A 14,402-nucleotide genomic window follows, 5' to 3' on the forward strand; every position below is an offset into this window, starting at 1 on the left:
AAGTTGATTTATTTTAAAGAAGTGCACAAAACCTTGCACAAAGCTGGCCCTAAAAACATAATGCTGTCAGTTCATCTGTTTACAAACACTTAATTTACCTAATTTAGGTGAAGAGAAGTAGTACCACCATTGGTTCCAATACACTAAACACTGACCGACATACCGAAGACGACAGTTGGGAAAAATATTTGTATTCAATCAAAATTGAACGAGCTTCACACATTTCACACCTTGTTTTGTAGTTTGAAAAGAGCTACTTCCCCCATTATAGTGCTGTATTCCACCATGACATGGTCCACAATCAGAAGATAAAGTGACACTAGCAGGCTGATTTCTCATTTTCTTGGCGCGTTTCTTCTCTCTTGCATTAGACATTTCTGGCAAAAAACAAAAATTAAAAAGGAAACCATCAGCGCATGTACTCTTCCACTTGGCATCACAAAGCAATACCTCAGGCCTTATCTATGCACACAAATTGTACCACTTCACCTATACACCAGTACACTTAAGTGGTACAACTTCCTCACATGTTGCTATAGTTCTATTGTTATAAAGGTGCTTTACACTACAATAGCTAATCCTGTAGGTCAGGAGAAAAGCAACAGGCTACAGTGGTTTAGCAGTATTCAATTTTTTAAAATATTTCAACAGATAATTTTAAGCATTTTTAATTTTTACCAAGTTCTCAGTTAAACAAAATTATGGGCGGGCGGGGGAGACAATAATGTAACAGTGAATGATGAGATTAAAAAAAAGTTAAAGCTTTTTAGCTGTTAAAACACAAAACCACCTCAAGTCAAAATAAGCATTCTTAAATCAAATTAATAAGTTCTCAATCATTTTTCTAACTTTTGCTATCTATAAATTTCAGTTATCAATGGAAATATTTTTTCTCCATTTGTGTATGTATGATAAAATCAACACTTTCTGACATTTACAGATGGAAGGATTAGTTTTCTAAGCTTAGCAATAACACCCCTTTACACAGAGAAATGCATCCACACCAGAAGTTGGACCAATTTAATAATCAAACCCTAGCAGAATAGTTTTACATGTACAAAATCAGTGCACACATAAGTCATTAAGGAAACAAATAAATTAAATGGAAAGCTGCAAGTAGATTCCTTAAAACAAACCAGCCACTGCACAAAATATTGACAGGTTTGACCGCATGCTACATAGAAACTTTTACAATCTATGCCAATCCGAATCCCAAACTGAATTTAATCTTCTGCTGAAATTGTTGGAGCAAGGCACGAGACGTTTAGCAGATGCGTTTCCCATGGATTGAATTTAGCGAAGGGGTAACGGGACGGGGGGGAACCACATACAATACAGGTGTCAGACCTTCGCTTCCTGACTCAGCATGTCGGACGCTACAACGCACAGCCCGCGGGGGGGATGAGTGCCAGGGAGCCGGCCATTGCCGCATCCCGTCACAGGCTCGCGCTGCAATGCAGGGACAGGACAGCACCAGCCCGGCGGGGGGACGGCCAGACTCCCCCCCCCCCCCGGAGAGCGGGGCGGGGCGGGGCACCAGCCCGGCGGGGGGACGGCCAGACTCCCCCCCCCGGAGAGCGGGGCGGGGCGGGGCACCAGCCCGGCGGGGGGACGGCCAGACTCCGCCCCCCCCCCGGAGCGCGGGGCGGGGCACCAGCCCGGCGGGGGGACGGCCAGACCCCCCCCCCCCCCCGGGGAGAGCGGGCCACAGCGCTGAGGCCCCCAGGCGGTACCTGGAAACGGAAGAGTGCGGATGCCCCGCGTAGGAACAGCCTCCTTCAGCCTCTGCCCCTGTCCCCGGCAGCGAAGCGGCGTCTCCCGCCAGCCCTCAGCTCCCCGGCCTTTCAGCCCACGACAGCCATGCCGAATCCGCCGCCGCCGGAGTGGGAACCGCGCAAGCGCATAAGAGCCCTTCAGGAAAGACTACATCCCCCAGCAAGCTCCGCGGGAGGCGGGGCCTGTCCCCTCCGGAGACGCATGCGCGGTTCGGTGCCGTGCCCACACGTGGTATGGGGGGGGTGGAACCCTTATTCATAGGTAAAAGAGCGAGCCTGAGCCGGCGGGTCCGCAGGGAGCGAAGTGCAGGGGGCTCGCGGCAAAGGGCAGCCATGGCCGCTCTGGTCAAGCGAATAATCAGCACCTCGAGGGCACCGGCTGCAATGGGCCCCTACAGGTAACGTGCCAGTCTCGTGCGCTCATCTAGCGGGGCCTCTGCCTCGTAGAGCGGCGGCCTTGATGCTGCCAAGGGAACCAGCCGGCTACCCCGTGACTGCGCTGGGGCTCCAAGCCCATGGCCCGCGTGGGGCTCGTTTTGTGAGTGGGGCCTGTAGACATACCTGGGAGGCCAAAAAAGGGGACAGCTTGGAGGAACTTTAAATTTAAGTTGGCCGCTTGGGTGGGCATTGCTCAAAAAGTGAGACTAGGATGGACTTGAAGGAAAAGATGGTTGAGACTTAGTGAACTGGGTAAAGTGAAAAGAAAAGGAGGACTTGTGGCACCTTAGAGACTAACCAATTTATTTCAGCATAAGCTTTCCTGGGCTACAGCTCAATCCCACAGGTTGGGCGTTGTGGGGACCGATACGGAGATGGGGAAATTACAGGGTCTGTGTATTACAGATATTTTGCAATGAGGAAGTGTCCATAATATTCTGGAAAATTAAAAAAAAAATGAAGAATTATCATAGAGGGTAATTGTGTCTGTGGCTGCGTAATGGTGGGTTTGTCAGCCTGTGTTATGAAATAATGTTTCTCATCACTGCAATAAAGAGAGTGAGAACTTAAACAGTATTATTGGGCAACTCTGTTTCAGTAAATCTTTTTGTATTTACATAAAGTTTTGCAATTGGCTTTGAAGTCTTTAATTGTATGCTGTCCGAAATAACTGGGTGTTGTGCCAGCAGCCCTATGTTCAGTGGCAATCAAAATATGCTGAATTTGCAGAGAATGGAACATGGAGGACAATGTCTCTAAAGTTAGCCCATCAGCACATTCCAGCAATGCAGCCAGAGAGCAGGTGTGCGGATTTTTAACCTCGCAACTGTAACCAACTTGTAGCTGATTTGTCAAGCAATGGTCAACTGGTGACTAAAAATGTGGATTTAATTGACTGTTTTAGGTTTTTTTTTTTTTTTCATTACTTGCATTACTGTTGAATGTCAAAGGCACTTCTTTTTAAAGCTCCTAGGTCACCAACATTAGAAAACCCATGCACTCTTTTATAATAACGAAAAATAATTCAGGGAGTTCCTAGATGTCTTCCATGATCTATGTATTTTTGAATGACATATTGAATGCTGAATTCCATGTTGAAGTCCTGTGGCTTTAAGTAATCAAAACACTTGGTGTGTCCAGTAAAAATTAAAAAGATATCAGCTGTCTTAGTCTAATTTTTGTAAATCTTTGGCTTGGCATTTTTTTGGATCACTAATATCTATGATCAGAATAGTTATATTTTAGTAACTGCATATTTTATTATAGTATTTTATTTCTTACCTCATTTTGAATAGGAGGGAGGGAAACAAATGCCAATTCAGGCAATTACAATTCACCAGTCTAAATTCACCTTGATTGATCAGTCCTTCAGCCCTCATATAGATTGTGCTGATCACAACACGTCTTTCATTCTTTTCTTATCCTGGCCTTCCTTCTCCATGTGTGGCCATGTCTTTTCACGATGAAATCTCCCCATCTCTTTGGAGGTTGGCTGGGGTGCTAGTACCAGTTGGCGACAGCTGCAGTCCATTGTCAATGAGCCTCACTATATGCCTGGCCCACCACATTTTACTGTACCTGCTTTCAACAACAACGTCCTGCACTCCACTCTGCTGGTTGATCACTTCATTGGGGACTCGGTCATGGATTGAAATCCCCAGAATTCTTCTTTCCATTGCCCTCTCCATGATAGAGGAGCAGCAACTGTCTATCTTCATCAGCGTCCATGTTTCGCTGCCGTACAACATTGCCGGCAGTATTGTTGAGTTGAAGAGGTTGGTGCATATTGCCTTCTTGATTTTTTTTTTTTTTTTTTTTTCTTTTTCTTGGAGGACATCCTTGATGGAATTGAATGCGTGCCAACCAGCTTTCTTTCTTTGTGAGAGTTCACCTTCCTGATCATGACGCATGTTAATTTCTTGGTCCAAATGGATGTATTGCTCAACTTCTTCATTTGTTCTCCCTGGTCTGTTGTTTGGGCCTTTTGGCAAGGCATCAGACCACGTAAATTTAGTTTGGGAGTGGTTCATTTTCAGTCTGACTTGGCTGCTTTTTGTGTTGCATTCTTGCAGCATTTTCTGTAGTTTGATAGTATTTTCAGCCATCAACATGATACTGTCCGCAAATCTGAGGTGTTTGACTGGTCTCTGTTGATGTTGATTTCACCCTTCCAATTCATCTGCCTCATTATCATTTCAAGTCAGGATGTGAAGAGTTTCAGTGAAACAGGGTCTCCTTGTTTCACACCTTTTAACTGGGATGTCAAACAGAGTTATATCTGTAGTGCAGTCAGAATTTGCTTCCTTTAGTAGTTTGTGTCGATGCTCTGCTCTGCAAGAGCTTTCAACCTTGCATTGATCTGTACGCTGTCAAATGCTTTTTCATAATCAACAAATGCAATGCATAAAGGAAATTTGTATTCCATTGAGCATTCCGGTAGTTGGTTTATAGTGGAAAATATGGTCCATTGTGCTGAAATTCCTTTGAAAACTTACCTGCTCTCTTGGCTGCTGCTCATCCAGATTCTCTGAGAGTTGGTTTGTTATTTTGGTGAACAACTTGTAGACATGTGAGAGGAGGCATATTGGACAGTAGTTCTTTAGAACTTCTTGTACAGCAAAATGGTGTTGGACTCCTTACAGCTAGACGGTATCGTCTGCATTTCCAAGTAATGGCTAAACCTCTGAGCAAGGGTTTCTTGGAGGTCTCTGCCTCCAGCTCTTATTTCGGTTGTCAGCCTGTCTTTTCCTGGGGCTTTTCCTTCCTTCATTTGGTAAACTGCATGTCGAACTTCGCTGATGAGGACTGGGAGTCTAAACTACCCCTTTATTTTCAAAGGGATAAATTATTCTTCTTTTCCTGCCCTAAACTTTTCTGTACAGTGTCTGTGCTCTATTAAAAAGCTCCTGTGTTTCACTTCAGTGACTGGTGAAGTGATCTCTATAATAACACTTATAGATCTCAAAACTTCTTAGAAAGGAAAGCATTATCTCCATTTTACAAATGGAAAAACTGAGACAGAGACATGAAGTAACTTGCCCAAGGTCACAGTGCTGATAGTGGCAGAGAAGAAAATAGAATCCCGGTCTCTTGAGTCATAATTTAACACTATACCCGCTGGTCCAAGCTGCCAGTAACGTATCTCTTACCTGAATCTCGGTGTTGAGACATAACAATGTTTGTAAAAGCCCTTGGAGAGCTTAGGACGGAAAGCAACACTTTCATTATTATGGGCAAGACTTTTGAAAGTGAGTATGGGGGTTGTTGACAGTAGAAATATCTTTTAGAAGCTTGAAAATGACATTCTCTTTGTTACCAGGTTAACATTTCTCTTTTCAGTAAACGCTGACTCTGCCTTTTCTACTACTAAAAATAACTGGTCCTATGATTCTTACGCAATACTTTATTTCCCAAAGAGGTGGTGTAGTCTGTTGCCACCTTCCCAGACTGAGTTTTCTACCTCCATAAAATGTTATAAATTAATGGGGGGGAAAGGTGAAATATTTCTTCAAGACATATTTGCTCAAAATAGTTCTGAGTGGTTGGATGGAAACGAGATTTTTCTGGATGAGCTGTAAATATATGTATGACTTACAATTGCAGTCAAGCAGTGCTGATAGACCGGACCATGTATATCGCAGGACAGCTAGGCATGGATCCTTCTAGTGGCCAGCTTGTGCCTGGAGGGGCAAAAGAAGAAGCTAAACAGGTAAGGAGTTATCCAAAGCCTCCTAGCAATAAACTTAATATTTGAGTGTCTTAATATTTGGCCTGTGTTTAGGCCCTGGAGCTATTCACAGAGAACAGAGGTCCAAACGTGGAGGCTGGAGTATTGAAGACCATCCCGCACAGCAAGGATGCGGGGGGGGGGGAGGGCTAAAGTAGAGGAAAATGCCGCCTCCTCCATCCTTGCCTTCTCCCACCCAAATAATGGGAGGGTGGGTAGGAAAATAGTGAGAAATCCTTATTTCTAGCAGGGGGGGAAATGGTGCTTTAAATTGAATTGGACAATTAGTGACTGTTTGCAGTGTTGTAGCCTGAAGAAGAGCTCTGTGAAGCTCAAAAGCTTGTCCCTTCCACCAGCAGAAGTTGGTCCATTAAAAGATATTACCTCACCTACCTTGTTACTCATTCATTAGATACTTGTAGCAAAGATTGAGCCTCCAAGCAGACCCCAGGGAGGGGATCTAAGTAAGAATCCTAGTGGCTGGGAAGGGCCAGCTGTCCTACTTGTCAGGGCATTGTTTCTGGACATTGCTGTTGTGCAGTCTGGAGCCCCTCATCTTGCATATGTGCCTTTTCCTGAGTTAAATCAAGGAATAAAAATGGAAGCCCTGCTGGAAGTGCAGTCTCTGTGGAAGATGGTTCGTAACCTACCTTTCTTTTCACTTGTCTAGTGAAAAGGTTGGCTACCATCTGAGGTTGTCTGGAGTAAACTTTCATAGCTACATCTTGTGGTGCTGGTATGTAGAGAAGCTCTAACTTTAACAATGTCAGTACCTCAAAGCTCTGTTTTTCTTCTCAATAGGCTCTAAAAAATATAGGGGAAATCCTGAAAGCTGCAGACTGTGACTACTGCAATGGTGAGTGCCTATATAAGAATAGTAGAGATGTCCAAGTATTTTATTTAGAGAAGAAAACAAAGTGACCCTTTTTTTAAGGGAATCTTTTGTTTGAATACATAAGCTGTGTGATATAAAAGAAAATATGATTCTAGACCCAAGGATTTTAAATTGAAAAAGACAACCCTGTACACCTGGGAAACCCAGGGAAAGATTTTTATTTTAGGGGTGTGTACACTAGGCTGTCCTTGCCCCAAATTTCTGACTAGTGATGCTACTGTTTTCAGCCCCATTTGCGGGAACACTAGTGTAGAGAGGGCTCCAGATGGTGGCTGGCACTTTAAGCATCCTGTCCTCTAACCCAACTCAGAGCAGGTCTACAGGAACTGGGGTGAGATTCAGAAAGGTATTTAGGTGCCTATTTCCCATTGGCTTCAAGCTGCCTAAACACCTTTGTGAATCCCACCCCTGGGACTTAAAATGCTGCCAACACTAGTGCACTAACCATGGAGCTGAGCCAGCATTAGCAATGGGAAAGGTGGGAGATCAAAAGGCTAACAAAAATCGTAGTGTAGACAAGGCCTTGGAAAGGCAATGGCTGGAGGTACAGTAACACATTTTGTGCTTCATGGAAGAAATGAGCTTTGCAAAGGAATTTAAGGCTATGATTTTCAAATCTGCTTTAGGGACACACAGTTCCCATTAATTTCCCTTACATGGCATTGAAAATCTCAGCCTGAAAGCATGAAGTGAGTCTAAAGGTGTGTGCCCCTTTGAAAATTGGACTTAAGGATATTGCACTTAATTAGGAAAAAATCTTATGAAAGCAGTAGCGCATGGGCACTTCACTGTTTCTAAAATATCATGATATAGTGTAATAAGTTGGGATGAGTGGATCTAACTTCATTTTTATGTTAACAATAGATGTCAGTGTTCAGAGTGGGTGCGGTTTATCCCTTGAGGTAAAATGAAGTATTTGAACTGAATATTAAAGAAATGCACTGGGACTTGCATGCCACATACAACCCAGTGCTCCATAATATCTGCATTTGTGTAACTTCTAGTTGTAAAGACTACTGTGTTGATGGCTGACATGAAGGACTTCAGTGATATTAATGAAATCTACAAGCAGTGTAAGTGGATGTTTCGTTTCCATTTTAGCAGTATCTTGTACAGTTTTATTGCTCACTAAGAGAAAAACTTAATGACCAATATATTTTTGACATGCTTTAATGTATGGGTTGAAACTGGATAGTCAAAACAAAAAGGAAAATCACTTATGCATGAACTATGCTTATTTCTAACTTTAATAGGAATATTAGTCATTCAAAAAAAGATGTCTGTTTCCCCATGACTCAGGAGTTCAGATTATTCCTGCTAGCTAAATCTCTGCCTTTCTCAGTTTAATGTGCTCTTAATAATCCATATGTGAAAAGGACTATGGATAGGATTCAAATTCCATCCCTATGTTACACAAATCATAGTGCCAGGTGACAGTGTCAGTCATATTGTAGATCCACAAAACTTGGAGTATTAGAAGGGCAGCTTCAGCATTTTAACTGACACTTCTGTATTACCTCATCCTTCAGTGAGGCAGATCTCCCAATTTACATGTCTTCCATGCTTTGTAGAGCTCCCGCAGAGGGATTTGGCTTTACCAAAAGTAGGTGAAATTGGAACTGTATATTTACATTCATATGACATCCAAAACAGATGGATCAGAATGTAAACTTGCACTCTGGAACCCATTCACGTATGTAGTTGATAGGGTGTCTGGTTTTACAGTTCTGTCAGATAAACTGGTAATCCAGAAACAAAATGTAGCACTCACTAAGGCTTGTGTAATTCTAACACTCTGTGCATAAATTGGTTTTTATAAACTCAACAAGATTTAAAAAAAAAAATAGCCCTCACATAACACTTTAGCTAATTCTTCTTACAACCACTCTGAGATGGGCAAATACAATATTGTCTGTGATATAAACTTGTAAAGAGGGGCTCCCTCAGAACAGAGAGCTCGATTCAATGTGGCTGCATAATAAGTTTGAAAATTAATTTGGGATGTTCCTGGCTTTCTCTGTCTCAACAACTTAGAATCCATATGAGAGACTGTGTATCCAAAAGGAGGAGATGGGGACCGTATATCTTGTACCAAATGAGAACTAGCAATGTCTGAGCATAGCCTAATGGTTTACCAGAGCCCCAAATGGTATGCCTCTTAAACACTGCAAAGCCTAGTAAAAATCAGGTCCTTTGTATTGCTGGACTTGTGGGGCCAAATATGAGCAGACTTTTTACAGTTCTACATGCATATCATTGTATTTTCCCTAATATTATGCTGCTGTAGGTAGTCTTCAAATGATTGATTTGTCAGGTTGTCTGGGATAGTGTGTTTATCTGTTGCTATCTTGAAATAATCTGTTGAGTTCTTTGGTGGGATGCTGGTTGTTTAGTACAAGTATTACAGATAACACTATTCCTATTTTGAGAACATAAAGGATAGTTGGTAAAAAAAAGTACATTGAGATAAGAGATTCTTAAGGGCCCAATTCTGCATTTTGAAACAGGAACATGGGACCTGAGTACTTATCTATATAATCCAAATATATGTTGACTCAGTTTTTAAATCCATGGCAGCTTCTGGCCTCAAGTAACTGTTTTTCTTTACTTCAGATTCAGAAACCACATCTACCAGGAGTCTCTCTTTTGTATGTCAAAATGCAATTCCATGGGCATATGTACAGGATGCAGAATAGTTAAATACTTAGTTGCTCATTTCCAGGCTCCCATGTAGCTGTAATTCATTAACACATTTGGTCTTTGCTCTTTCATTGTGACTTCTTAACCTGATTCAGTAACAAGATCTTATCAATTGCTGATCTTAGAATTAAAACTTACCAGTAAAAGCTGTCTACAACAGCTGAATTTGCCCAGTATTATACCTTACTCAGATCTCTTACTCTGTTAGCTAGGTATCCTCAAAGTAGGAGCCTAATCATGGCATTCAGTTAAACTGCATTGAGTGCAGGTTAGGGCATACTGTATAAAGGTGGCTGAAAACTTGCTTTTGCTCTCCATTGATCCTTGTGCTGCTCTGTGCAGGACTGGCTCCTATGCTGGGTGAGTTTGTGTGTAATGCAAGGTATCCTTGCTATGCCTCTCCTCCTTTGGCCAGGGTCCCTTTTTCTTGCTCATCTGGATGTAAGAGCCCCCACATCAACTATGTCTCCGGAAGATCACCCATATACTGTGGTGACCTTTCCTGGGGCAATTAAGCTGCTGTTTAGGGCTATGCTATGCCAGTGGTATAAACAGTGGCTGCATTGTACCAGAGAAGCTGATCTATATGGTTCTTCTTGATCATGGAAAAAGTAAATTGCTGAGATTATATAACAGGCCAAAAAATCCAGCAATTTTTGTCTGATAGCTGTTAAACTGTAAACATTCTACTGTGTATATGTATCTCTATAGATAATTCTGAGCTGTATCTTGTAGGGCAAAGTTAAACCATTCATTTATTTATCTTTTTAAACTGTAGTTTTCAGAAGTAACTTCCCAGCCAGAGCAGCCTACCAGGTTGTTGCTTTGCCAAAAGTGAGTGTCAATTATTCTTCTATAAATTATCTATTATCTCTCTAACTTCTTGCAGCTGGAGGATTTTCATTCATAGCTAACTTCTCTGAATAGTTTGCTTTTAATGGAGGATTTTTTCTTATGTAGGTAAAATATGTAATCTCTCTGACACACACACTCTCACTCTCTCTTCCCCCTCCTGCCCCATCCCAGGAAACGTCACTCCAGGAATAAGGGGTTATTATATGTAGAATGATTAAAAGAAAGCTTTCATTTTCATTAACATTGCTGAAGAAATTACTAATACAAAAAATGAATCGAGATTTGTAGAATTAAACCTCTTTGCAATAGCAAAACCTTGTAGTTTTCCAAGGGTCCCCCCTGCCCCCAAAGGGTACTATGCTCAATAATTTAAAAATGTAGGTCTCTCTAAATTCCTGTTCTGCTTCAATGTTTTCCCCCACAGGATGCACGAGTTGAGATTGAAGCTGTAGCCATCCAGGGACCAATCCAAGAGGCATCAGCATGACTATAAATACTCTACTCTAATACACTACTCATTGTGTCTGAGGCTTAGGCCCTGTTCCTGCAATTGGCTGTCTACGTCTTCACCCCCTTGGAAGTTCCATGGAGATGCACCTTTGCACAGTCAGTTGCAGGATCTTACGTTCTCTAAAACCCCAATCGTGTAACTAACTCCGTGCAGGCAGATCCCTGTGCCCGTGTGTAGCCCCACTGCCGTCAATGGGGCTCTATGCTGGTTTCAGGGTTTGTCTGTACTCATTGCAGGACTGGGGCCTTAGTCTGTAGTGGTGGCTGGGTATTGTCACCTTCCTAAAAGGTTGTTTCGGGTAAGGTTATCCAATAATGAACAAACTCTCAAAATGTATGGAGGCAGGGAATTGCATTGGTGGTAAAGTGCAGAACTGATAGCGTATGCTGTAACCTTTAGAAATCCTTTTAGCACTCTAGCTATAAATCATAGACCTAGGTTTTTAATACATCACTTAATATTTTTATAAATGAGCTGGAGTTCATGCATTTCTAACAATAGAAAACCTGATTCGCTGCAGCACAGAAGTGAAAATACATATTTGGGGATTCACTGTATGAGCTTTGAACACCTGAAGTGTTTGATTTAGATCAGGGGTCTCAAACTCAACTGACCAAGAGGGCCATATGAGGACTAGTACATTGGCCTGAGGGCTGCATCACTGGACTCCCCCACTACCCCTGCCCTACCTCTTCCCAGCCCCCATTCCAACCTCTTCCCTGAAATCCCTACCCCCAACTCTGCCTCCTCCCTGCCCCCAGGGCAGGGGGTCTGGGTGTAGGAGGGGTATGGCAGAGGGCTCAGGGTAGGGTGCTGAGGTGGCGGCTCCGGCCCAGCACGTACTGGGGCAGGGCAGGCTCCCTGCCCTGCCCCTGCACTGCTCCAGGAAGCAGCTGGAACCTGGGGGGGGGGGGGCACAGGGGTCTATGTGCTGCCCTGGCTGCGCCTCCAGGCACTGCCCCCCGCAGCTCCCATTGGCTGGGAACGGGGAACTGCAGACAATGGGAGCGTCGGGGGAGCTACCTGGAAGCACGGCCAGGGCAACACACAGACCCGTGTCCCCCTTTCCCAGGTCCTGGCCACTTCCTGGAGCTGCATGGGGGCAGGGCAGGCAGGCAGGCGGGGAGCCTGTCCTTGCCTCTGGTGCGTGCCGGACCAGGCCAGAGCTACTCCAGGTAAACGCTGGGGGGGGCTGTGGGGAGCTGCAAGGCCGCAGAAAATAGCCTCACGGGCTGCATGTTTGAGACCCCTGGATTAGATCCTGGACCTATATCTAGATCTGATTTATCTTAGCTTTTCTTGAAAGAGTCACTTCTAACACACACAACTTCACAGAAGCGTGAGTAACTCATTTATATCAGTTGAAAATTAATGGTTTGTTTGAATGTTTAATGAAAATTAATGTTTGTTTAGCACCGCTTCAAGTACCTGACAGCCTACAAGTATAATTTTGAATTACCTTGTTCATTTTAAAGATAATTGGACATACTCTAGCTTTGGGGAAAATATGTACTATCTAATGGGAATAAACCATAATTGCATACATCAAATATGGTGGTCTCTCATTTTTGGGAATAAACCTGCCTTTCATTTAAAAATAAATGAATATCTCTCTTGGTATGACAACATGATGTCTTGGGAGGCGTGCCTCCAAGATATTATGGAAAGGTTGCTGAAGCACATCCGTCCCTCTCACTATTCCCCATGCTGAACATCCACCTGGGCACTAATGATACTGCCCGGTCTCGCTCCAAGCAGATCAGCAGCAACTTCAGGGCTCTGAGAGCTAGGGTGAAGAAGTCAGAACAGAACCTCTGCCTCTATCTCCATACTGAAGTTAAGTGTGCAGGCAGGGACATGTGCATCCTGGAGATCAATGCATGACTGCACACATGGTGTTAGTAGGAGGGCTTTTGCTTCATTGACCATGGAATGCTGTTTGAGAAGACAGTCTGCTGGGAAACAATGTGGTCCACCTGACCAAGCAGAGGAAGAACATCTTCATGTACCGACTTGCCAACCTAGCAAGGGGGTATTAAACTAGGTTGAAATGAGGCAGGTAACAACAGCAACAGGTGAGCATAAAAAAAACTACCTTAACATGTCTATAGGATGGGAGGGATATGGAAAATTATAATAGGGTCATCGGTGCAACAAGAGGGAAATCTGTGGGGTGGAGTCTGCTCAACATCTAAGGTGTCCCTACACAAATGCAAGGAGTATGGGAAATAAATAGGAAGAACTGGCTGGATTAGTACAGAGTTAAATTTTATTAAAGCTAATGTTAAAAAAAAATTATATAGTACACAGGTTAAGAAAAGAGTGTCTGTACATCTGGGTATAGTGCTTAGATTATTCACAATACAAAGTTTGTTTTTAAAAGTCATAAGATACATAGTGAATAATCAGCAATAACCCAAATTAAGGTGAATAAATTTAACAATACAGTTCAGATATTAGTATCTGAATCCTGGGGTACATCTCTCATGAAAAGTTATAGAGCATTGGTTGTAGAAAGCAAATATAGGAATGAGTGTAGATTGTCCCTCAGTTATTGAGCACTTAGGGTAGATTGTCCATTTGGAAAATACAATCCATGAGAAAAATATTTCAGTTACTTTTATTACTTAATTGGCAACAAGGAGAGAAATCTCATGAGTGGTATGAAAGGGTAGAGCTTGTTCAAGGGGAAAAAAGGGGAGGTGCTGACTCCATGGGTGCTCAAGGGCTGGAGCACTTATAGAAAAAAATTAATGCTTAGCCCCTACTGGCAGCCAGCTCTCCCCATGCCTCCCATCCACCAGCAGTCCCGTGATCAACTACTCCCCCTCCCTCCCAGCACCTCATACCTGCCATGATTAGCTGTTCTGCAGCATGCTGGGGGGAGGGGAAGGAGTGGGGATGGTGTGGCAACAGGTGGAGTGGGAGCTTGGGAAAAGGGGTGCAGGCAAGATGGAAGCTAGGAGGAAGGGGTTGGGGTGGAGTAGGGAGTTGAGCAGCCCCAGGCCTGGAGGAAGCTGGTGCCTGTGTGTTGCATTATACATCAAGAATATGTACACTTATTCTGAGATCCAGAAAGAGGTGAGTGGCAGACCCGTTTAAAGTTGCTGGGTAAAGAAAAAAAGGGAGGGGGGGAAATGGGAGTGGTAGAGATTGGTCATGGTAGGGTCTACTATAGACCACCAACTCTGGAAGAGGATGAGGCATTTCTAGAACATTAAATATCCAAAAACAAGACCTGCTACGAATGGGGGATTTTAACTACCCAGGTATCTGCTGGAAAAGCAATATGGCAAAACAACATTTCGCATGAGTTCTTGGAATGTACTGGGGACAATTTTGTTTCAAAAAGTGGAGGAAGTAGCCAAGGGGACAGCCATTTTAGACTGGCTTCTGACCACTAGGGAAAATCGGTTGCAACTCTCTGAAAGTAGAAGATACTTTAGGTGAAAGTCACCATGAAATAATTTCATGATTCTAAGGAAAGAATGGGAGCAGCAG

At 43.3% G+C, this 14,402-nt stretch overlaps 2 protein-coding genes across 9 annotated transcripts in view; one reads left to right on the forward strand and one right to left on the reverse strand.

Annotated features, from left to right (window-relative positions):
- Positions 1-1,915, reverse strand: part of POP1 (POP1 homolog, ribonuclease P/MRP subunit) — a 48,216-nt gene extending 46,301 nt beyond the window's left edge. For 2 of the 8 annotated variants that reach the window (XM_038390193.2, XM_038390192.2), the window contains exons 1-2: positions 1,734-1,887; positions 231-377 (exon numbers count right to left, since the gene is read on the reverse strand). In XM_038390193.2, coding sequence (XP_038246121.1) covers positions 231-375 — 145 coding nt within the window. In that variant the 5' untranslated portion in view covers positions 376-377; positions 1,734-1,887. Of the gene's footprint in view, positions 1-230; positions 378-1,347; positions 1,480-1,733 lie in introns of those variants that run through there. The other 6 variants (XM_038390198.2, XM_038390197.2, XM_038390190.2 and 3 more) reach the window with 6 other exon arrangements.
- On the forward strand, positions 1,641-12,443 carry RIDA (reactive intermediate imine deaminase A homolog). Its single transcript, XM_038390200.2, has 6 exons — positions 1,641-2,173; positions 5,817-5,922; positions 6,742-6,796; positions 7,840-7,908; positions 10,314-10,369; positions 10,815-12,443. Exons 1-6 carry the CDS (start codon positions 2,010-2,012, stop codon positions 10,875-10,877), a joined length of 513 nt encoding a protein of 170 aa, XP_038246128.1. The 5' UTR covers positions 1,641-2,009; the 3' UTR covers positions 10,878-12,443.
- Positions 12,444-14,402: the final 1,959 nt, after the last annotated feature.

The sequence above is a fragment of the Dermochelys coriacea genome, chromosome 2 (assembly GCF_009764565.3).
Source record: "Dermochelys coriacea isolate rDerCor1 chromosome 2, rDerCor1.pri.v4, whole genome shotgun sequence".
Taxonomy (NCBI): Eukaryota; Metazoa; Chordata; order Testudines; family Dermochelyidae; genus Dermochelys; species Dermochelys coriacea.

Bases quoted from the DNA above. Each gene is read 5' to 3' on its own strand.
- RIDA (XM_038390200.2), top strand. From the start codon at position 2,010: ATGGGGGGGGTGGAACCCTTATTCATAGGTAAAAGAGCGAGCCTGAGC. The intron at 5,923-6,741 runs GTAAGGAGTTAT...TCTTCTCAATAG, and splicing joins CAAAAGAAGAAGCTAAACAG to GCTCTAAAAAATATAGGGGA. The intron at 7,909-10,313 runs GTAAGTGGATGT...TTTAAACTGTAG, and splicing joins TAATGAAATCTACAAGCAGT to TTTTCAGAAGTAACTTCCCA.